Raw genomic sequence first — 23,672 nt, forward strand, 5'->3', positions numbered from 1 at the left:
CAGTACACATTTACTGTACGTCCAGTGTCTCTGGGGAGAAACTAGGTCTTAAGCCTGGCATGTTGAACATCATTTGCAGATCACATGTTTCCATGTACAATTTAACAAGCCACCCAAAGTCATAGAGCCACAAATTAAATTAGTCTGACAAGCAAAACTAACAGGTCCATGGAGACAGCCTAAAATATTATGGGTTTCACAATCTGAAGGCAGAATGGATATTTTAATGGAAAAGATTAAAGTTAGAGGCACCGAAGTCCTCCACTAACTGACAAAGCATGCCGAAGTGATGTGCCAATTACTTTATACGGTTCTCTCGTGGATTCATTTGTCTGAATGCATGTATTTATGCCTGTAATAAGTAAGGGGATGTTTGAATAAGATACTTTTCTAAAAATAAAGTTGGCTAAAATGGATGATTTTTTTCTTTTTGTCTTTTACTCTTCCGGAAAAATGGAAATTAGTGAGCAAATCCGTTCAAAGGGTATTGACGTGGCAACTCATTTCCAGAGTTCTTGTTTCTAACACTCCTAGAGCATGTGGGGAAACAGTTCAATCAGTATGGCAAGTCCCTTTGGAGAAAGTCCCCCCCCCCCCATATGAAAGAATACTGGGTGAAATGCCTAAGTACCGAATCCTGTTGCAGGTAATGTGAAATCTCTGGCGGTTATCGATGCGAACAAGTCAAGACTGAAAGGAGAGAGCCCTTGGCAACTCTGCAGTGGCCCGCCCCAGCCTGCACTGAGTCACAAAGCGCTATCAGCGTTCAGTATAAGGAACTCCCCCAACCTCTGCTCACTTCCTGCACTGTTACAGGCATGGCTGGAATGGCCATTTCAAATTTGCCCAACCCAGGCTACAGTTTCCAGAGCCTACGTCCAAAAACACACACATTACCCACTGTATTATCCTAAGCAGTTATTCTGCCCAACCAGGGAATGGACCGCTTGGGAAGGGGAGTCATGAGGCTTAGTCCGCTTAGGAAAACCAGACACCACACTGTCTCAGGTGGTGCTTCCTTGTTCTCCTTCCTCCTTCCCAAAGGGCTTTGGCATGAGTTTGTAGAAAATTTCTCTCAGTGAAGCAAAACCAACATGGTTTGACAGGGACAGACTTTGGAGCCAGTCAGAACTAAGGCCAAATCGGGCCCCGCCACTTACGTACCCTGGGACGCTGGGCAAGTTGTTTCACTTCTCTGAGCCTTTATTTCTTTACATATAAAATGAAGGATTATGGCAACTACTTTGAAGGGCTGCTGTGAGGGCTGACTTCTTCCCCAGGCACTCAAATCCTTACTAGCGTTCCTTTACTCCAACTATGGTTACCCTGCCTGATCTGGCCCAGCGGGATCTCATGGCTCCAGGAAGCACCCCATTTCATGTCTTGCTTATGGACAGATAAACGAGATTATACTCTCACTATCCGCTACCCTCACTGGGAGCTGCAATAAGCAAACAAACCAACAAGCAAAAAAACCCTAAAATAGAAAACAGTCCAAAAATCAGTCCTATGTGGTCTGGCACATGTATTAGTATGGATTTTGAATGACAGTGTTTCTGCTGTTCTGAAATCTTGTAATCTTCTAAATAAAACATGAAGCTATGCTACAAATATCTGATCTGGAAAAATAAGACAAAGCAATGCTGTGCTACACGGATCTCTGTTCTCTCCTCAGCTCCGCTCCTATGTTTCTACCCTAAAATGGCATGGAAAGCGCAAGCACAAAGCACAGTGGACCTTCCTACTCAAATGTGCTGGGTCACTCTTCCCCTACAGCAAGGTGGTAACTACATGCTCTCTCACTTCAGATGCTTCCTGTTCTATCTTCTACCTATGCAGAATAAGCAAAGATGTGGTTTGTGCTGGATGCTTTACTGCTACGCGGTGAGTATGTACTCTTTCTAAGGAGGCTGGAGGCTCAGTGGGTCTAGAAGCTGAGTGGAGAAGGATGGCTGGAGAGGTGTGGCTTGAGTGTGTACAGGGTGATGACTGCAATGGGGTGGGGTCGCGAGAGTGGTCTGCAAACTTCTGCGGGGCTGGGACCATGGGGGACTTTTCTCTGTATCCCTGGTGCTTAGTATGGCATCTGGCACCTATCAGAGGCTCAGGAAATAGCTACTGGATGACAGAATGAATACATAAATGAATATATGAAAGAACGGGAAAGGATGAGTGAAATATCAACTAAAGCATAACGAGCTAAAGAGCCGAAAGGGGACTGTGCAGAAAACAGAGAAGTTCTGGCCTCAGTCTATGGCTAAAACCTGAAATGGGTAAATATGTAAATGAATACATTGTTCATTTCCAAGGATCCTGCTTTCGTGTGCAGAGCCTGAGAACTCTTCTAAGCCACGGTTGCCTCTCTAGCCAGCAGCTGCCGGGAAGAGCTCTCTAGGGCCTTTCAGGTCACCAAGGCCAAAGGCTGAGGCACCATCTTTTCTAATGACAAGCACTTCCACCTAAGAGTAAGCTGTGCCTGATGAGTTTTCTCACTGCCCAGCAGGGAATGACACGTTTACGGAGAGCCCTTGGGTGCTCAGCACCCTGTTAGGCACACACTGTCTGGAACTCTCAGCTAACCCTGAGGTAGGTATTAGCCCCATTTCATAGACTAAGGATCTGAAGTGCCGAGCAAGTCAGTCACTTGCTCAAGGCATCACAGCCAGCAGCTACCACGATGTGAAGTGGAACCAGGACATGTGCACAGGCCCACCTGAGTCCGGAGGCTGTTGCCTGAGGGTGAGGACCAGGACTGCCGCAGCGGTGGTTGAGGCACAGTGTGTCTGGCCCTCACTGTAGACTTCTAGCGGATTCATGGTGTGAAAGGAAAGGCTCGTTTCTGGGCGTGGCTCACGCTTCCACCTGCAGTGAGCCTCCCAGCTATGCTGCCCATGTGTATCTTCTCTGTCCGGCCACTCTGCCACCTGATCAAGAGTCGGGCAGCTATTGAAATCCCTGTGATTGGAATCCAGGGCAGAGGTTCCTGGTGAGTTTGCCGCAGACCTTCTTGCCTCCCACCTACAGCTTTTATAAATTTGGTTAACATATTTTCAGCCTCCCAAGATGAACAGCAGTAGACGTAATTAATAGATTGTCTCTGGAACACGGTCCACTGAACCACTGGTTTCCCTCCCACCAAAAGTATATGGCAATTTAAATTAACATAATAGAAAACATTAGTAAATTAAGCTAATTTTCTTCGAGTTACAATACTCCCTATAAAGTGAGCACTTTTCATTGTTCATGTTCTTCGAACATATTGATTAATAAAACTAAAAAAGATTCCACAAAGGCTAAGAAATAGGTGAAAAAAAATTCAGACTTCTCCCTTCTGCTCCCCATCTGATTCAGAAAGACAAAACTGAATCTGAAGTGATGATACGAACTCTGATCTATGGGGATCAAACCCTTAACATATTTAGGGAACTTCAGCTCTTCCCTCTCTATCCTGGCCTCTTTGCTCAGGGCTGAATGACCTTTTAGTGACACTGCAACTTTGCTCCCTGTTGACCAGGGAAATGGAAAACGGGAATGGGGCAAGAGTAATCTGTCTTCTCCACAAGGTGGTGGAAGGAGGGGCTGAGAAGGAGGCTTTGGTTTATATAAAAGAAGGATGGACCAAAGAAGAGATGAGAGACCAAAGACAAAGCGTCCCTGTACCTAGATCCAGACAGAGGTGGGGAGAGGAGGACAAAGCAAGGATGATCAGGGCTGTGCCCAAGAGGGTGTGTCTGCGGAATGGGGTGCCTTAATCTGCTTGGGCCCTCAATGAGAAGAGGGGGTAGGATACACAATTATATGTACTGCTGACCAAGCTAGATTGCCTTTGATTTTGATGCAATGAGTTGCTGATGTTTTGAGAACAACCGATAAATGCACCAAACACTTGAGAGATGCTTCTGAGTCTCAAGAATCCTCTGGCACCCGTAACAGGCTTTTCAGAAGGCCAGTTAGGAGAGGAGGAGGAAGGCTGGCCCTAGCAACATCAATAAAAACAACAAAACAGAAACGATAGTGTAGTAGAGCCTGAAAAAGCAGAGAAACCTTCTACCCATCTCCACAGCAATTTCTCCAGAGCCCCATGCCCTGGTTGAAGATCTATGACCTGGAAGAATCTGAATGCTGCCAAAGGAGGAAAAGCTTCCAGATTTTCAGTGCTTGTGGAAGTAAGCGAGTTGCTGTCATTACCAAGCGCTGTTCTTAGGCCACGTGCATAGCAAATATTGAAATGTGATCCTCCTCAAATTAGATACTGGTCATCTTTGGGGAAAAGGAATCAATTGTTTCTTTGTCTGCTGTCTAGCAACGTGGTATTAGTGGAATGTTATAAAAAATGAAAGTAATGGACAAATAAGCAAGTATTTTTCTGCCTGGGCTAAGCCCCACCACCTAAGTTATATTAAATCTTTTAATATCTGTACATATTAAGCACATTCCTAAGTTCTCATAGTGTCTTTGCAGTCTTGTAACAGAAGCAACTATTTAGCACTTTAAATCAAAAAAAAAAATCAAATGAAATGCATGAGGTGAGCCTCTTTTTAGAAGAAACAAGATTGCAATCAATTACAGGTGACCCATTCTCCTCTGAAAAATCATTTGGGAGTCCTGCCTCTTGGCCTTTGTACAATGCTAAGTTTGCTTTAAAAAAAAAAGGGCAAAAAAACTTCTTACCAATAAAGGTACTGCAGGACTGGTTAACTCAGCTGGCTTTGGCCATATATTAGCATTGCACGGTTCCACATCTAAACTTAAGAACACCCTCCTCTTCCACCCACTCCTTACAAAAAGTTAAGGGAGAAAAAGTTTTCCTCCAAGTGATAAATTGCCTAGAATATTTAAAAACCCTTCCATCCACTGTAAAATCCAAGGAAATACACAACCTAGTGTTGCTGCTGTTTCAATTTTCTCCATTACCAACATTACCCCTAGTTCTCAAAACATTCATTTTAATCATAGTTTATTGGGGAAAGAATTACCTGCCAGTCTCCTAGCTTATAATAAAGAAGATAAAGTTGGAATGAAACTTCAGAATTAATTAATTGAGAGTACTGCATGTGATGTGTCTATTCTGAATGTTACAGCGCACATCACAATGAAAACAGTTTTATTTTCCATGGTTGAAATAAATTACAATAAATAATTCATTTCAATGGCAGAGATGTACTGGAAAGCAGTAGCAACAAAATTGACTGCACTACCCTGTGAGTCTCATTCTTGAATCTTCATTATCCGCTTGAAACTTTTTACGAGTAGTAACTCATATTTCAAGTGGCTGCAGATCTCATAAAGCAGCTTGCTGCATTAAAAGAAAACCAGAAAACCTGGGGTACTGGGAGGCTGAAGGATTTGCCACTCAGCACTATTTGGGAAACTCTTTCTCACTCTTCTCTGGCCAACATCAAACGGAACAGTATTCGATGTGATGTAAAAATTAAGCATCGCTTGTCAAAAACATTATCTAAATTTCCCCTAGGAATGTTGGGAAAACTTGTGTGTAAAGGAATGGCTTTCAACGCCAAAGCCATTTTCCTCTCATTTTTTTCAAGTGACACTGTTATTTCTGGTTCATGGTATACTGCCCAAATGACTGCCATACAATCAGGTTCTAGAACCTCAAATGTCCTACACTAGCCTCTGGGGGCCCCAAATTAGAAAATGTGTGTAAGCTCAAGAGAGACTAACAAAGGCATATGTGCTACGTTTTCTGTCTAAAAAAATCAGCCTATCCACACAGGATAGCTAATATTTAATTTGAATCTTAAAAGACACATATAGCATCACTGGGAAAGGATACATTAGGAAGAGAAAATAAAATGAGAAAAGGCACAGGGGACAGGGCTTGGCATATATGAGGAATAATCAGCCTCTGTATAGGAGGCTTTTAAGAGAGACCTTCTTTTGAGTGGAAAGGAGTAGAGCTGAGGGTGAGGAGAAGACTGGGCTGAGTCCAGGCTATAAAAGGTCTTTCATGTCAGGCTGAATGCAGAAATGAGTTCCGGCCAGTACACAAAGGGTAGCCTCCAAAGGACTTCTGAATAATGACGAGATGGGTGATTCAGAACAAAACTTATGGGAAACTGCAGAATGGCAGTGACGGGTAGGTACTGGAGGCAAGGCAACATGTTTAGGTACTACTGCACAAGTCCAGAGGAGAAATGATGAGGGCCTCCGCAAGGCTGTGGTAGCAGAGACAGAGGGAAAGGGTCAGAATCCTTGACTGCGTATCCCATTTTCTTCCCAGTTAAAGAAATCTTTCGAAGAGCAACAACCTGATACTGAAGCTACAGGTAAATTCAGAGCTTTAAGGACATGGCCTCAACTTCAAGACTGCCAATGAGAGAAGGGGCTGGATGCTAGGCGGCCCCAGCAGTGCTGCACGTGGTGGAGGGCGGCTGCCGTCTAGCAGGCCCACAGTCCCAGTGAGCTCGGGGGATGAGGAGCAGTGAAATGAACCCCACCCAGTGTACATATACATGCATGACAGAGACGACTACAAGCACATGTTTATATTAAATATTCAGTGATAAAGTGAACTCTAACTGAGGCCATTCAAAATCAAGGAAGGGAGTGGGGAACAGCATGCTACTTCATTCAACAGTCATCACAACATTTCGCCATGAATATCATATTTCACAACAGAACAACATAAGGCATAATGGCATGGGGGCAACTCATGCGGTCCTCAGAGCAGAGTGCAATGAATATTGTATTTCATAATAAACATATTATCCTTACAGCAGGCGGTTCAAAGTTTCATTGCCTATCATCTGTCACTATATTCTCCCTGACTTCCCGAAGGGATTTGGTTAGATGGACCTAAAAATCTTCATAACCAACAGAGGAGGATTATTTTACTTATCATGTTCGAATGATTTTGTGTGAGGAGAAAAAAATATTTTTTGGAAAATTCACTCGGCCCTCAGAAGCACTTTCCATTAAAGAGCAGTCTCGAGTTTAACCACAGAGGATGGCATGCTGCCTTTCAGATTTGAGCGTTTTTATTTATAGTTGTCTAAATGGCATAGAGAGTGCTGGCCAAGTGGTTGGGGAGATGATTCAAAGATGTTAGAGATTTGGAAGCTCTTTCACCCTAATATTTACACAGGGAGCCTAAGGAATGATAGTGACTGAAAGTGCTGGGAATAGAACCTCGTTCCTTGATTTATTCAGACTTTACTGCCACCTACTTTGTGCCAGGCTCTGTGTTAGACCCTGAGGACATACCAATGAATGAGGCACAGTCCCAGCCCTCAAAGAACTCAAGTTGGGGCTTCCCTGGTGGCGCAGTGGTTGAGAATCTGCCTGCCAATGCAGGGGATACGGGTTCGAGCCCTGGTCTGGGAAGATCCCACATGCCGCGGAGCAACTGGGTCCGTGAGCCACAACTACTGAGCCTGCGCATCTGGAGCCTGTGCTCCGCAACGAGAGGCCGCGACAGTGAGAGGCCTGCGCACCGCGATGAAGAGTGGCCCCCGCTTGCCACAACTGGAGAAAGCCCTCGCACAGAAACGAAGACCCAATACAGCCAAAAATAAATAAATAAATTTATAAAAAAAAAAAAAAAAAAAAAAAAAGAACTCAAGTTGGGGAGGCAGTACACTGTTTACATGACAACACACTCTAGCAAGTGCCACAAACAGAAGCCTGCACAGGAGGCTCTGAGAGACCACAAGAGGCTGACTAACTCTGTCTAGGGGTGGGGGGCAGGCAGGGAAGGCTTCACAGGTGACACCTGGATCTGTTGTGGAGAACAAGCAAAGTCTGACAGGTAGTAAGGTAGGAAAAGGAGCAAGCAGGTGCCAAGGTTTGGAGAAGTGTCTGGAGAATGACGAGCAGCTCTGTGGGACCTGAGAGGGTGCGCGGGGAGTGGTGGTGGCGGAGGAGGCTGATGAGGTAGGCAGAGGCCCCGTCTTGTGAAGGGCCTACTACTGCGTGCTAGAGAATGTGGGCTTTATCTTGGAGGAAATGGGGTACCATTTTAGTTGGATGACTTCTTTTGGGCAGTGGCATGGAAGGGCGAACGATTGGTATAACCATTCTCCACAGGGTCTGACCCCTTAGGAGGCTGAGCCATCTGAGTTCTCCCAAGAAGATGCAGCTCTTTTCCTGTTTCTAGGATTCAGAGGCCGCAGACACAGGTTACTTGCTTGGCTCCTGTGCCTCAGTCAGGACATATCTCGGGCCCTGTCTTGCTGGCTCTGTTGCCAGTACCCTGAGAAATGGCACTGCCATTACTTCCCTTGGCCCACAGCGCGTAACTTAATAGTGTCCTCTGTCAGGAATGGTTCTCTTTGTCAGGAAGCTTTTTATTGATGTTCAACCTTCATCTTCCCTTTCTTAATATTATCCCATTACGCCAATACTCCATTGTGCCATGCTAAGTAATTCCCTTTCCTCCTTGGCGTTTACATCTTCCAAGTATTTATAGACTTATCAAACGCCCCATTTAGTTGTCACTTAGGCAGGCTATACATATTTAGCTTCTTTAATCTGGCCCCATAAGCCAGCCCTTCCATTCTCCTAAATCACTTGAGTTACTTTTCTCCAGGTTTCTGTCAGTTTGTTTCCAGCCTCTCAGTAATGCAAGGGGCTCAGGAGAAAGATGGGGTTGGGGAGGGAGGGCTTGCTCCTTCTGTGGGATAAGAAGAGGCCATCATGTGCTGAGGGTGGAACTTCTCCCTCAAAGTACAGATTCCAAAACAGGCCAGGCCGCTAGAGAAGCTCTAAAGCCCTCTTGTTATCTACTTGTTTCACCTGCACACATTTCAAGTCAGTAATACTCTATTATCAACTCTTACGTGCTAGGTGCACACACGTTAACACATCCGTGATGAGCACCTACTATGTGTCAGGTACTGTGCTAGGGACTTCTCCTTCCTTCTTTTCTCCCTCCCTCTTCATTTCTTAGACTTATTCGTTGCTCAAAGAATTACTGAACTATGTGTCAGGCACTGTGGTACAGAATTGAATAAAATGTGGTCCCTGTGGCCTAGAAGAGCTCATGCAGCCTAAGTATTTATTAATCTCTTATTGCGCACCCATCAAGTTGTTTCCTTCCAATCTTAAGGGTCTCAGAGAAATCATCCCTAAATGCACTTAACTCTAATTGACGCTTTTAGTTCCCTGAGTGGAATTTCTTTGTCCCATCTAAAACAAGACGCCACATTAAGTATGGGGATTAACACAGAGCTCTTGCTTAGTGTTTTCTTTCTGGTGGGTCTCTTTGGGGCCTAAGAGATTTCTCTTCAGGCCTTGAGCTTCCCATTGCTCCTTCTTAGCATTCTATGTTCACATGACCTCAACTAAACATGCACTTGAATGTTTTTCTTTTCCATGATACCAATGTTCCAAGTTATGGGGTAACCGGCTGAGGGAGTGATGGAATGGGAGACATCTAGGTCTTGGTTAGTCTTGGGGAGTCTGGGCATGAGACCACAGGAGGGAGTAGTTCAGCCACCGGATCCCAGGGGCCAGTTCAAGTAATGTAAAGAACTCCCCCTGTTGAAGGGCTGCTAACCTCAAAGAGGTGAGGTAAGTATTCCAAGGACACACGAAGTAGCATAACTGGTATGTCAAAACCAGGTCTGTTGACTGTAAAATCTGTCAGCTCTGATTGTTGTAAGTAGAAAGTCCTCCACAAAGAGAGAATTTGCAATTAAACAACTATGAAAGGAGGACAGAATTTCATCAGTCTGAAAGCACTTACGTCTGTATTTTCCTAAGCATGACAAGGGATACAGAATTAACATGCAAGAGTTCTTCTGGGTTGCAAAGCATACAAAGCAGCATTAACTCATGAAAGGTCAGAGGATGAGGGAACCTTTACCTTGTTCCTCAAGTAGTGATTAGACTGCAACCAAATAAGAAGTCTTCCTTAACACACTATATGAGCTCACAGCTGCACGAATGGCTACTGCTAGTTAAAATTTCCAAGGGTCAAGACAAATGAATATGAAGGTGGAAGTCACATCTCCAGTACCTTAATATACTTTGGGAAAATTTCACATAATTTACCCTTCAAGTACTACGTGAAAAATCAGTAATAACTGCGAAATGAATAAATCATGCCATCATTAAACCAACCCTCACTTTATCCTGTGCCATTCTTTCAAGAAACTCAAAGAGCTTCTTATACCGTCCACAGTGCCACTAAGAGAAATGAAGGCAGGGGAACGCTGTCATTTATCTTGCTGTCTCCCTTGAATAGGGGTGAACGGAGAAGAAGAAATGCCAGGAAGGAAGGGCAGGGTAAGGCCCTGGGGAGCCTTGGTATGGTAAAATCTAGAGACAAGAAAACTGTAAAATCTAGGGACAAGAAAGCCTTCGTTATATTCTAGGCACAGCTATTTAGTGGCTCTGTGTCTTTGGGCAAGTTATTTCGCCCCTCTGAACCTCTGCGTACTTTACCCATACAGGTACTGTGGGATTAAATGTGTTGATGTACCCATACTCTCAAGTTAAAAAAATATTCACATTGGCCCTGTCTACCCATCAGGGTTGTTGTGAGAGTCAGCAGAGACATAAGGTATGAAGACATTATACAAATGGAAAGAGTTATGGCATTTATTTTCATTCTTGCCATTGCAAGGTAATGCCTGGAGTATGCAGGAAGAATAAGTGAGAAAAAGTCAGTTTGGGCCCAAGAATAAAATCACGCCACACCCCATCCAGTCCAGTGAGTGAGTGTGATATTAAGAACGCTTGTCACAGAAGGAACTCTAAGAAAGGCAGAACACATAGATGGGACCAGGTAGACATAAGTAATCCGGCTGAAGTCATGGCAAAATCAAATCATCTTGTGAAATGAAGTCTTGGGCCTGGGATTTCCTGGACAGGATACTTTTCTCACATTTATAATTATGAACAGCAGGGATATGGACAAGGACAGGGACATCAAAAAGTGGTAGCTGCATATTGTTTTTCAAAGTGAAGGCTATTTCCACATTGATTGAATACCTTCTCTGGGCTAGGTGAGTCTATACTCATTGGTTCACTGTGTCATCACAACTTCCCTGAGTCAAGAATCCTTTGGCTAGGAGGACAGCAACTATTGCAGGCAAAACATAGGCCTAAAAGGGGTGGTTTCAGGATCCCTACACTAGGCAGCATGGTCAGGCCTCTCAAGGGCTTAGAACCAACGGCAAGAACGCTGGTGGGATCCTTCTCAGTCTCCCTCTGTGGGCCTGCCTGGTCTCTCGAGACCCTTTTAGCACGTCTGCTGCTCTTTTCTCTCGCTGCAGACTGGCTACTTCTCTGAGCATATGGCAGGGAATGGCTGCCCCATGGTTCTTGATTTTTCAAGTCTTCAATTCAGATGAGGCTGACCAGTATCTTTTAAATGCTAGTTTCTAAATCTAGGGAAGAAAAGCCAGCTTAGGTCAAGTGTTTACCTCTTGTCCAATCAGTTCTCAAAGAAAGGGGACCCTGGCTCAATCAAGGATTTAGGAATGAATGAATGGTATGTGTCTCCCCTTGCTTATCCTCCATCTAGCCCATTTAAAAGTTGTACTGGGGGCTTCCCTGGTGGCGCAGTGGTTGAGAGTCTGCCTGCCAATGCAGGGGACACGGGTTCGTGCCCCGGTCCGGGAAGATCCCACATGCTGCCGAGTGGCTTGGCCCGTGAGCCATGGCTGCTGAGCCTGCGCGTCCGGAGCCTGTGCTCCGCAATGAGAGAGGCCACAACAGTGAGAGGCCCGTGTACCGCAAAAAAAAAAAAAAAAAAAAAAAAAAGATTAAAAAAAAAAAAAAGTTGTACTGTATTTTGGTTAAGAGCATGGGTTCTGCTACTTACTAGCTGTATGGTATTGGGTAAGTTACCGTCTTACTAGAGCTGCAATTACAGTATTTTGATCATAAAATGGAGATAAAAATATCTGCCCTACAGAGTAGTGAGACTTAAACAGAAATTTATATATATATATATATATGTACACACACACACACACACACTGGAATATATGTCTGTGTACATATATATAAAGCACTTAGCACACAAGCCTAGCGTATAATAATTATTTCTACTTCTTTTTCATCATTATCATTCATCATAAAAATTCTGTTTGAACCTGAGATCGCCCTTTTATAGTGACTTCTTAGGTCCTAGCAACCCTACAGTAAATAAGGCTTCTGTTACAGGATGGAGGAAAAGTCTAGATCTTTAAGAAGGAGGTGTAAAGGTTCTTCCACTTTGGAGTGTAAGGATGTGGAAATACTCCTAACCCAATCTTTTCTGGTCAAGGTAGTCTGCTCCTTTGTGACACCCATGCAAGTTTAGGATCCTTCTGGTGAGCCCTGGGCTGGCTTGGATGTGACACAGGGAGGTGATCTCAGGTGTCATCTTCACATGTCACAGAAACACTGCTCAGAGTAGAAAGACTGAACTTGTGTTAAAACTTGGGAGTGCAAATGAAATCCCAAACGCCTTCCATTTGTGAAATATGGATAAATGCTACTACCTGTGCTGTGTTAGCATGAAAAAGGCAGATGTCATCTACTATGCTTTTTCTGAGAATTCTTAAAAGAACAAAAACAAAAAATCACTGAGAGTCAGCAGAAAAGAGTCGTCCTTTTAGAAGGCAGATTGTTAAACACGTTCCCAGAGTTGGTGTCAGTATTTTATCTATGGATTAGAAATTTTCCTTGCAGAGGCTTTAAAAAAGAACGCATGAAAGTGAACTCTTTTTACCCTTAATTTATAATGATAAATTAAGCTAACTGCGCCAATCACTATTAACGAAGAGGCTAAAAACCATCTTGTTTGCCACTTGCCATACCGGGTGAGAGACTGTTATAAAGCACGCCTAATTATCATTGGGCGAAACCTGTGTAAAACCGTGCGTTTTTTCCTTATGAAGTGCTCTTTATCTGCTTTACACGAGTGCGAAGGAAAAGGTACGGCTGTTGTTTTTTACTACTCCTTTGCTATTCTGAGAACATTTGCTGCAGAGTAATAGCAAAACTGACTGTGCTAAACTGTAGATAAAAGAACAATGACGGACTGCAGTCACTTTAATTCATAAAGAAAACACTTGGAGCCCCTGGGAATGCCAAATCAAGCCACTGGCACCCAATGACTCTATGTTAAGTCGCAAACTACATCATACTTTTCAGTCTAAACACAAAGGCTAATGGACATCTAACTTATTTATTTCAAATTCTTCTTTATGAAGCCGGCTCTTTTTTTTTTTTAGCTCCTTGGAAAACATTATAATTCCCCTATTCTATAAACACCCAAATATAATTGTAAAATGACATCATTCTGTTTTCATTTAATTACCCCTGAAATGCTTTCTATTTAATATTCATTACTCAAAAGCTAATTTAAAAGAGAAAGAGATGCGACTTATTCAAAAAGATGTACTGTCATTCATAGCAATAGTTATCTAATATACAGAAGTTAATAAAGCAGATTAATCTACAAGTCCCTTTAAGCCATTCTTGAGTTTTGAACAACTGCCTCTTTGACCTTTCACCTTCATGCTGTGCACCAGTAGCAGGTGCCAGCTGTACAGAAATTATGGCTGTGCATTTGAACGCAAAATCTTTTCTTGTTTTGCTTCTGACCAGCAGCTGACCCTGTAGGAGTGATTGTTTCTGGTGCCGGCCTAAAGGCTACATAAACCAGTAGCAGATAAACAAAAGGCTACATATACCAGCTGCCTCGCCTAAGGGTACCATCCTAGGCTGACACCTCCACTCCTTCTCCAGCGTCCCAAATTGCTCCTTGTCTGTTTCCATACATGCGTTTCGTCCTTGTTATTTTGTGCGAGGGGTGGGTATAGGAGAAAACTCCCAAAACAACAACAACAACAAAACCCATCCCTTCCCTCGAACTTGACTTTTGAGTATTCCATGTCAAACTGTGCCATTATGATGTTAATCCAGGCCTGATTTAGCAACTTTAATAAGAGGCTAAACCCTCTTATAATTAGATAATAAAATTTTATTATGTATTTTAATATTAAAAGTCTTAAAATCAAACTCTTCAAATCATATACTGGTACAGAACTAAGGTACTCAAATATCACAGCCCCAGAAAATGGGAGCCTGAAAAAGCAAACTGTGGCTAATTTTTCATTCTCAGAAATGTAAACATGGAATTCCTATGTGGTAGCAGTGAAAGCTCCAACACTCTTAATTATGTGCAGGGAAGAATGAATCTATTCAAGTATGAAGCACACTGTACCATTTCCAGCAACAGCATGAGATGGTTTTGACAGTTATTTCTTGGATACAAATTACACAAGTATAAAAACAATCCCCATAATGATTAAATGCAGTTATGTACATAGGAGAATACCAGTGCAAATGGTAACATATTTAAATGGTTTTCCTTCATTAAAAAAATTATATATGATATTAAACCATCAATCACTGCTGAGGCACAGGAGTTGAAATGTATTGTCACCGGTTGAAATAAATGACTTGGAGACCGAAATCTGGCTCACTCAATATGGTGTCTTTGCTGTTGCTTAGGCACCTAACTCTCTGCTGGTTTGGGCTACATCTGGTGGATTCCATCCCTTTCAATTAATAAGGCAAGTTACGCTAGCAATGGATTACATCTTTAAACTGTGCTTAGAGGTAGAAAAACACATGTCCCAGTGGAAAAAACAAACAAACACACAAAAAAAAAAAAAAAAAAACCCACCACAAACCTTCTCTGTTCTGTTAACCATTTGAAACAATATTTGAAGTACTTATTTCTTTCTTCATCCATGTTTAGAATAAAATTTTCTTATGGAATTTCAGCAGGGTTATTATATAGTATATGACGATATAATCTTATCTTGGCATTATCATTTATTTTATCATGTATTAGTCTATGACCATGTTAGATTTGATACCTAAAGTCACTGCCTGTAGATTGCACTTTTAAAAATTAATTTTTTTGGTTTGTTTTGCAGACATTCATTGACCATCACAAGGTTTCAGGCTCTGTTAGGTGCTGGGACAAGTATCAAGATGGAGGTGATCTTTGGGGGAAAAAAGGTACTGTGTAAAGATAGGTGATAGGGTTATAACACTAATTTGATGATTTATAAATCATCAAGAATAGGTCTCTTTTTAAAAGGGTTTTGTTTTAAAATACCATTTTTTGTTACAGTTGAAACAGTCATTCAACAAATATCTCTATAACAAAAATGAAATCAAAATGGCAAAGATATGGAATATAGCAAAGGATTTGGACAAGAATCATCCTTCTAAAGATGGACAAATGGTTTTATTATATTACAGATAAAAGCCATTTTAATTAAAAATTCGTGTTTTTAAAATTATATATTTTAACTTTCTAAGCTGATCTTTAGGGGTGGTGGTCACACATTGATTGTTCTTAAGAGTTTTATTCCCTTTTGGACTTTTGTTACCTGGCTATTAACTAGACACTTTTGTGCAGCCCTGGTCCTCTTAGATACTCTGATTTGATCCTTAGTAGTTAGCTCTCTCTCTCTCTCTCACACACACACACACACACACACACACACACTTGACCAAAGTGAGCTTTATTTCTGCCTCAAACAAATCTTATTATTTTGAAAATTAAAAAAAAAATGTTTGGGAGATGTTAACTGAGTTTCATTGCCTGTTTACTGCAGCCCTTCTGTATGCAAAGACACAACCCAAATGTGATAAAATGCCCTCTTTAAGTTTCATTAAAGACCTAAGTATAGACTCATATGTAAAAGCAAAATAATGGCATCCTCTTAAAACAGCAAATTAAAAAAGTGTGCTTTAAGAATTATCAAAACATCAGAGACAAATAAAAATATCACTGTTGCAAGGCCACATGGGATGGTTATGAGAAATGCAAGGGATCATGCATTAAGAGATCTGAGTTCTGAAATTCTCTAAGAGTACAGAATACAGAGGTGGGAAACTGATAACCAGACATACAGTGCTGACCTGCAGAGTATTTTTATTTTAAATTTTCAATCAGTCGCCAACATTTACAAAACTGGATTTCTGGCTTCTCTCCGGGGGGAAATCTCAATATATCTGGCAACACTGGGTCTTACCACCTTACAGGGCAACAATTAGCTGAAGCCCTTTGGAGGCTGCCCCCTTTAGATAGGGATGTATACTGAACACAGTTTGTCGTTCCTGTCTACCTCAGTCAAGTTTCCTACTTGGCTCTATAGGCATCTTAGTCTGTGGTACCTTACAGAATGAAAAGGAGGAGAGGGATGCTCAAAGGAGTCAGTTTCAGACTTGCCCATGTGAGAGGCCCTTAAGAAGGACCTTCAGTAGAGCTAATGGTACTCAGTAGTAGAAGCCTCTTTTAAAAAAGAGAAGCTGTTTACAATCAGAAAGAGGTGAAAAATGACATTCAACACTGATGAATCAGTGGTGAGAGTCAGGACAAAGCCTAGAGACGTGCAGGGTATGGGGGATGGATGCAAAGCACTTGTTGCTTCCCCAACTTCATTTCACAGCTTCTATATTGATTCTATCCTAGAAAAGTCAGGTTAGAGTAAACCTCAAGAGCTACCTCAGAGGAACTGAAGGACAGTCACAAAGGGACACCATGAGACAGTTATACTATTAGACTCTGACCTTCTCAAGGATACATGTCCTGCTAAATTTTATACCTTCAATGTCTGGCTACAGAATTAATGATTGGGTACGGGTGTAGAATAAGAGAGAGGAAGCTCTGTTAGCTCTGTCAGTGATGGCAGGAGCCACAGGGCTTTTCTATACCAGCTGGCAAAGCAACCTCCCTCTCCCTTGCCCATTGCCTCTTTGGGTCACTGCCCATCTGTTTCATTCCGGCTGCAGCACAAAGTTGGGGTATAGGATGACTGCTCTAAATCATTCTACCTTAAGGATGGCCCCGGTGGGACTTACTGGAAGCTCAACTTGCCTCATTGTAAGTGCTCAAAACATACATACTACTTCAACTTAGCAGCCACCAACAAATTATAGCTTTGTGGTTAAGCATGTGAATGCTGGAGCTAAACACATCAAGGTAAAATTTTAGTCTTTCCGCTTATGGACTATATGGTCGTATTGACCACTAGTAACTTGGGAAAGTTACTTAATCTTTTTTTTTTTTTTGCGGTACGCGGGCCTCTCACTGCTGTGGCCTCTCCCGTTGCGGACCACAGGCTCCGGACGCGCAGGCTCAGCGGCCACGGCTCACGGGCCCAGCCGTTCCACGGCATGTGGGGTCTTCCCGGACCCGGGCACGAACCCGTGTCCCCTGCATCGGCAGGCGGACTCTCAACCACTGCGCCACCAGGGAAGCCCCTACTTAATTTTTTTATGCCTTGGTTTCTATATCTGTAAAATGGTGCTCATAATACTACAGCTTCACAGAGATACTGTGGTGATTAAATCAGATTAAATGCATACGAAAAAGCTTAAGCTACTGTCTGCAACATTTTGTCAGTATTATTTTTTTCCTAGAAATAAATACAAAATACATACAGATGTTGCTGTGAAGAAGACCAAGACTGCAGCAGCATGTGCAAAAAACAATTCTATTATTCTTATTTTTTACTTGCCACGTCTAATGACCTATCCCTGGCTTCCCTTTAAATCCATGTTATCCTCTGGTCCAGTTGTGAATGTTCCTTCAGCATGTGTTTTTGACATCAATCTACTGCCACACTTTTGATAATAGCTGCAAATTAACCAGACTGAGCTAGTGGGTCATGAGCATACTTTCTATTTAGGGTTCACTAGAAACGTCTATAATAACATTAGAAAGTCTGGTTAATTTTTTTCAGAGCATAAGAGACATGAATATATTTCATCTGCTAAAGTGTTTCCCACTGTGAGAGTCTTGCTGAGGTTCTATAGGCCAGAATCTCAACATCAGTTAAATATGCGACTGCACTTTCTCCTACTTAGTACTATGGGATGGTATCTTAAGTAAGAAAGATGTCTTGCATAGTATGTCAAAATGTTGAGCAATATCCTTTCAATCTAAACACAGAAATGAAAAAAGAGCAGATGATTTCCCTTTTGCTGTAATTCACTTTGGGATGCATGTCACGAAGAGCACTGTACAAAAGCAATTTTCATTGACTGACTGACTGATTGAGGAAAAGGGTGAATGTTCTTTCCAGCTTACGTCCCTACTGAAGTATGATTCTTATAACTCCTGACAGCTCTTTACAATTTGTAGTTAAATGTCAGGTTAGCACAAAGTGGGAGGGAGGGGGAGAGAGAGCGAGGGAGAAAGAATTATAATTAGAACTTTTTCTGGTTTTTAGTACAGCTCACTTGAGCCAAATAGTTAAATAGAAGAGGTTAAGATAAATTAAAACCTAAATGTTCTAATTCCTCCATTCAGTGTATTTAAATTTTAGAGAACATAATTGCTAAAAATACCTTGTTAATAAGTTAATTGCATGATCTAATCAGTAATACTGACCATCACATAATTCTTGTTCTACTTCTATGGAAGTTGCTACTCTTTCGAGAGCAGGTAGTTTCAATAGAAGTTATGATTTAGAGAAGCATTCAGCCTCAGTGTCCTATTCTTATAATCTGAAAGAGAATGAGTCTCATCTTTGAAATGCCCTTCTACTCTTATAAAACACGCTCTTTCATGTACCTAATTTGGGAAGATCCTTCTTTCATTCTGTGATATAGCTAAATGTATGCTGACCTTTGAGTTATAGATACAAACACTTAACATGACCAGGGATAAAACTGAAAACGTTTCACGTAGAAATTTTATCTTCCAAATTACTGTAGCAGATCCATGCCTAATCACTGTTACTACTGGCCTGTTCTTAAAACTTTAGTTTATCTCTCTAAGGACATAAAAACATGGGAACTTTTTTTTTGTTTTGCTTAATATACATAAACTGGGTTTTTCTCAGTTAAGTTAAAGCAATGCTGGTTAGACAATAATTCTTACTTAAAATAGATTCACTTAATTATAACAGATCTTCAAATGGATTAAAGGTAATGCTTTGCAAATGTAGGTTTATTTGCAAAATATGGAAGATGGCTTATTTGGAGAATGTTTTTAAAAACACTGAAGATCTAAAGCCACATAGCAGGTCATAATAAACACATCTTCAGGTGAGAGGCACTTAAAATGTCTCATAGGAAAGGCCTATAAGAATGTCAGAAGACCCTTTATGTGGGTTCATGCTTCATTTGCTGTGGAAGCTTGAGGAGATAACTTTTGCAATTTAGAATTGACACTCTTCATGCAACTATGCTTCCAGCGATATAGGTCCAGGTTGGTGGTGCAGGGGGAGAACAGTTCACACTAGTAAATAATTGCAGTATCATTGCATCAGTTTAGTTTAAAGAGCTGACAAACCCTCTCTAAACTCCAAGCACAATTAGTCATTAGGGTCTAGTTTTTCAGCACTGTTAAGCAATTTGTAACCCATTCCTTTTAATAGGGTTAGGCATTACTTAACTGACACAGATGCCTTGAAAACTGAAACCTTGAGTTATGAAGCAGCAACCTTGTTCATTATCTTCTCTGATAGGCAAATCACCTATAAAAACAGCATTTGATGGGCAACCAATGAATAATCAATGGCTCACTTTTCATCTGAGTGTGAAAATGAGAATAATCTAATATAAATTCCCTCTGGAAAGAGGCTGAAATCTTGGATTCTGCTGCTCTTCAGGGTTGATTTATAAGGTCTTGGAAAGCTGATGCAAACAGATGATCAATGGGACCCATCCTTGCTCATAATAACCCCCAACTGGCCCACTCCCTCTTTTCCAAGTCTATCCCTTCAGGCTATTAGCTGTGTCCAGCTAATTCTTCCCACTACTCCTGCCTGCTGCTTTTACTCTGGCCATCCGTTCAGTCCAGCCGACTCAGAAGTAATTTTATACGCGGCAGAGAGCGGGTGGAATTGATTTTTCACTCGGTGCTCAGCTCCCATCTGAATAATTATCAATTTTACTGCCTCATAAAGGGAAGAGTCAAAATTTCAAATCAATTCAAAAGAGCTTTTGAGACGACAGAAACTGTGCATAAGAATAGAGGTCAAAGTTGTCAGTGACCTAAGGAGATGATGTCAGATACTACTATACCCAATCATTGACATCAGAGGCACTCAAGATGATATAACCTAGTGCTAATGCAAATCATATTTATGCTGACTACCAGAGACCGGTCATTAATATTTAAAATGCTATCTGAAAGCCTACATTCCAAATAAATAGAATGTATTCCACTGTTAATGAAGATAGATCACTACTTAGTCATATGCTATAAAGTAAAGGATTACCAAATACTATTAACACATAGAAACTACTTAAACCAACAAACACATGGTAATTCTGAGTAAAGACAAACTTGAATGTCTTCTGCACAACCACATTACTTGTTCTGCACAGTTGGATGGTATTTGTCTAGGACCATAGCCTATTGATTTTTGCTAAAATTTTCTACCCACTTAAAAGTTCCTGCCGAAGTTTATGGGACAATATTGTGATCGTGGTTGAGCACCTGTCACTTGCCACGGTGGGGTGAGCGCTGGGTCTGATTGCTGGCCAATCCATGGTTATTTATTTTCTCCACGGCCTACACGCTCTAATTCTGTGGTTCTCAGTCTTCTTGTTGCAAAACACCTGAGGGCTACGCCACACTCCCAGCAGTACCGGTGGCTACTGCAGAAGGATGGGTGAGGAACAGTGCATCCAAATCTTGATAGAATGTGTTATTCTGAAAAGGCATTCCAGGTGAATCTGAGATCTTATCCAGCAACTAGTCTCCTGAGAATCAATGGTGTAAGTAAGTGGTAAGGACTTGGGCTTTTGAGCCAAACAGACCTTGGTTCACATTCCACTTTCCAGTGTATCTCTCTGTGCTTCAATTTATTCATTTGAAAAATGGGGATGGTTATATCCACATTGCAGGGTTGTTGTGGGGTCTAAATGAGGAGATATCTCTGCCGGTCCTCTCCTCCTGTCATCACTATGTTAATCCAATTATCACATAATTAGTTAGTTACTTGTCTCTCCTTCCCACCTGGCAGGACACACTTATTTAAGGAGAGAAATATGTCTCATGGGTCTTAGTGGCTCTCGCACCTTGTACGTAGGAAGTCCTCAATAAATGTGAGTTACCTTCCTCCTGTTTAATCACCAACATGTAACAATTCCAGGGTCATACCAAATAGTTACAGGCCCAGAACCCTTTGCTTATTTACACAAAATCTTAATAACACACCTCCCTGCCAGGAAAATAACTGGTTAACTGAAACATCACCACAAATAAAGTTTACATAATGTCATTTAAATATTAGCAAAAAAATGACAGCAAGGAAAAAAACCTCTTCCATGGCTGTCTTATTCATTTTCATCATTTATTTACTCAGACTGACACTTTTTTGCTGATTGCAGGTGACTTATTTGCTGGCTAATGACCAGGTTAAAGTGTTTATATTTGCAAACCACACACTATTATGGAGATAGATAATTTGGCAAAAGAAGACAACTGGAAGCAGTATAAAGATATCACTTTCCAAATGTAGTAGAACTGGAATATATCATAGTGATGCTATCTCCACAGTAAAATGGTATTATTCTCTTTGAAACATTTCTGGCATATATGATTTAATTTTATGCATGCTGTTACTGTGATTTGCAGAAGTTTTTAAAACATATTAAACTTGGATCTAATTCATATTAGCTAGTCAGAAAACATTTGAAAATAAACAAATCGTAGCTTTATTACTTATTATTTAAATGTTCGTGGGAATATGACCTATCTGAACCTTGATTTCTCATCTTAAAATGGGGAAAATGATATGATGAAGGGAAAGTTCCCAGCAAGCTGCCTGGCACAGACCAGGAGCCCAGAAAAATGGTAGTTTCTCAACATACCAGAGTATTCACAAGGCAAACCTAAGACGACGTTATTAGAGGCTCTGGGAAAGAAATCAGAGGTTGACTGTTTCTAGTTCCAGCTTTGACTTTTATTTCTCTTGTCTCTGGAAGAGCTATCCTCTTTTTGAATTCTAGCTTCACTGAGGTGAGATGAATGACTTAGAGATTTCTGGAGGGTGGGTAATCCTGAGGCCAGTGTACTATCCTCCCTACAGGGAAAATACTCCTAGAGAAGACCCAGTAAAGAGTCTTGGCAAGACCAGTTGCTCTAAGGGATATTCAGAGACCAGATTGGGAAACTCTTCTCTCTTAAGCTAGATAAGCAACCACCAGTTACCTGCTGCAGGACCTCTGGATTTTGCTGCATAAAATGTAATAGTCTCTGACCAGCCTGGGCAGCCTCTCTGCATCGAAGTGGCTTCCTGCCCTCTTTTGCTATGTGCTTGAAGAGGTAGGTGACGATGTAGTCTAAACTGGTACAGCAGCTGGAGGAGACAACTGTATCTGTGTGAACAACAAATGAGAATTCACTTGTATTACTAAAGTGTTTGTTTCATCTCACTATAATGCCTAAATTAAAAAAAACCCCAACTCTCTGGTTTCAAAGCACTTTAATCAAACTGTAAACTCCTTGAGGGCAGGGATTTTTGCCTTGCTTTTATCTCTTTAAAGCCAGTGTCTACTACAGGACCTGGAATAGAGACATGTTAGTAAGTAAATGATTCCTGGATTGCACTGGACAGAATTTTCCATATGTGACCTTAATGACCCTCTGTTCAACTGAAGTGACTTTATTAAATATCTACTTGGTGCAAACTGCTCTGCTTCGGGGGAAACAGGGTGTAAACTTGCTGCAAAGTACTTTGCTTCAGGGGAAACACTCACCCTGGTGTCAAAGAGCTCATGATTTGGTACGTAAGTCACTGGCACAGTGCTGCGCAAAGATGAGTGACACACTGCTGTGAGAAATTTGAGGGTGACGTTGTATTTGGATGAGGATTAAGGACAGTTTGGTGAAGGAGGTGGCACCTGAGACGGGATTGGAAAACTAATTCCAGTTAAACATAAGGAAGGACATTTTTCACATTTTGCACAATGTACATAGTAGGGTGACAAGGTATGGATTTTGAAGCCAGACAGCTCTGGTTTCAAATTCCATCTTTTCCAGTTATTTGCTGTGTTGTTACTGTGAAGGAGCCAATTAACCTTTTTCATCATTTATAAAATATGCTGCAGAGTTGAATGAGGAGAAAAATAACTAGAAATTCTCACAGTAAAAATAACTGACCTAGAGGGTATTATGCTAAGTGAAATAAGTCAGACAGAGAAAGCCAAACACCATATGATTTCACTTATACGTGAAATCTAAAGCAAAAAACAAATGAACAAACATAACAAGAGAGAAACAGTCCTAGATACAAACAGGTGGCTGCCAGAGGAGAGGAGTTGGTGGGGGGGGGGTGAAGATGAGAGAAATGGGTGAGGGAGATGAAGAGGTACAAACTTCCAGTTACAAAATAAATGAGTCATGGGGACAAACTGTACAGTGTGGGGAATATAGCCAATAATAATATCTTAGTATGGTGACAGATGGTAACTAGACTTACCACAGTATTTTATCATTATCTAATGTATAGAAATATTGAATGACTATGTTGGGCACCAGGGACTAACATAGTGTTGTAGGTCAATTATACTTTAAAAACAAACAAACAAACAAACAAACGAACAAACTCACAGAAGAAGAGATCATATTTGTGGTTATCAGAGGCAGGGGCTAGCAGGAGGGGGAACTGGATGAAGGTGGTCAAAAGGTATAAAGCTCTCATTATAAGATAAATAAGTGCTAGGAG

The 23,672-nt window shown here is 41.5% G+C and overlaps 1 protein-coding gene across 4 annotated transcripts in view; it reads right to left on the bottom strand.

Annotated features, from left to right (window-relative positions):
- The window catches only part of RANBP17 (RAN binding protein 17), a 318,400-nt gene that overhangs the window by 7,689 nt on the left and 287,039 nt on the right, over positions 1 to 23,672 (bottom strand). For all 4 annotated transcript variants that reach the window (XM_032626913.1, XM_032626914.1, XM_032626912.1 and 1 more), the window contains one exon: positions 22,157 to 22,323. In XM_032626913.1, the coding sequence (XP_032482804.1) occupies positions 22,157 to 22,323 (167 nt within the window). The remainder of the gene's footprint in view (positions 1 to 22,156; positions 22,324 to 23,672) is intronic.

The sequence above is a fragment of the Phocoena sinus genome, chromosome 3 (genome assembly GCF_008692025.1).
Source record: "Phocoena sinus isolate mPhoSin1 chromosome 3, mPhoSin1.pri, whole genome shotgun sequence".
In the NCBI taxonomy this organism is placed as follows: Eukaryota; Metazoa; Chordata; class Mammalia; order Artiodactyla; family Phocoenidae; genus Phocoena; species Phocoena sinus.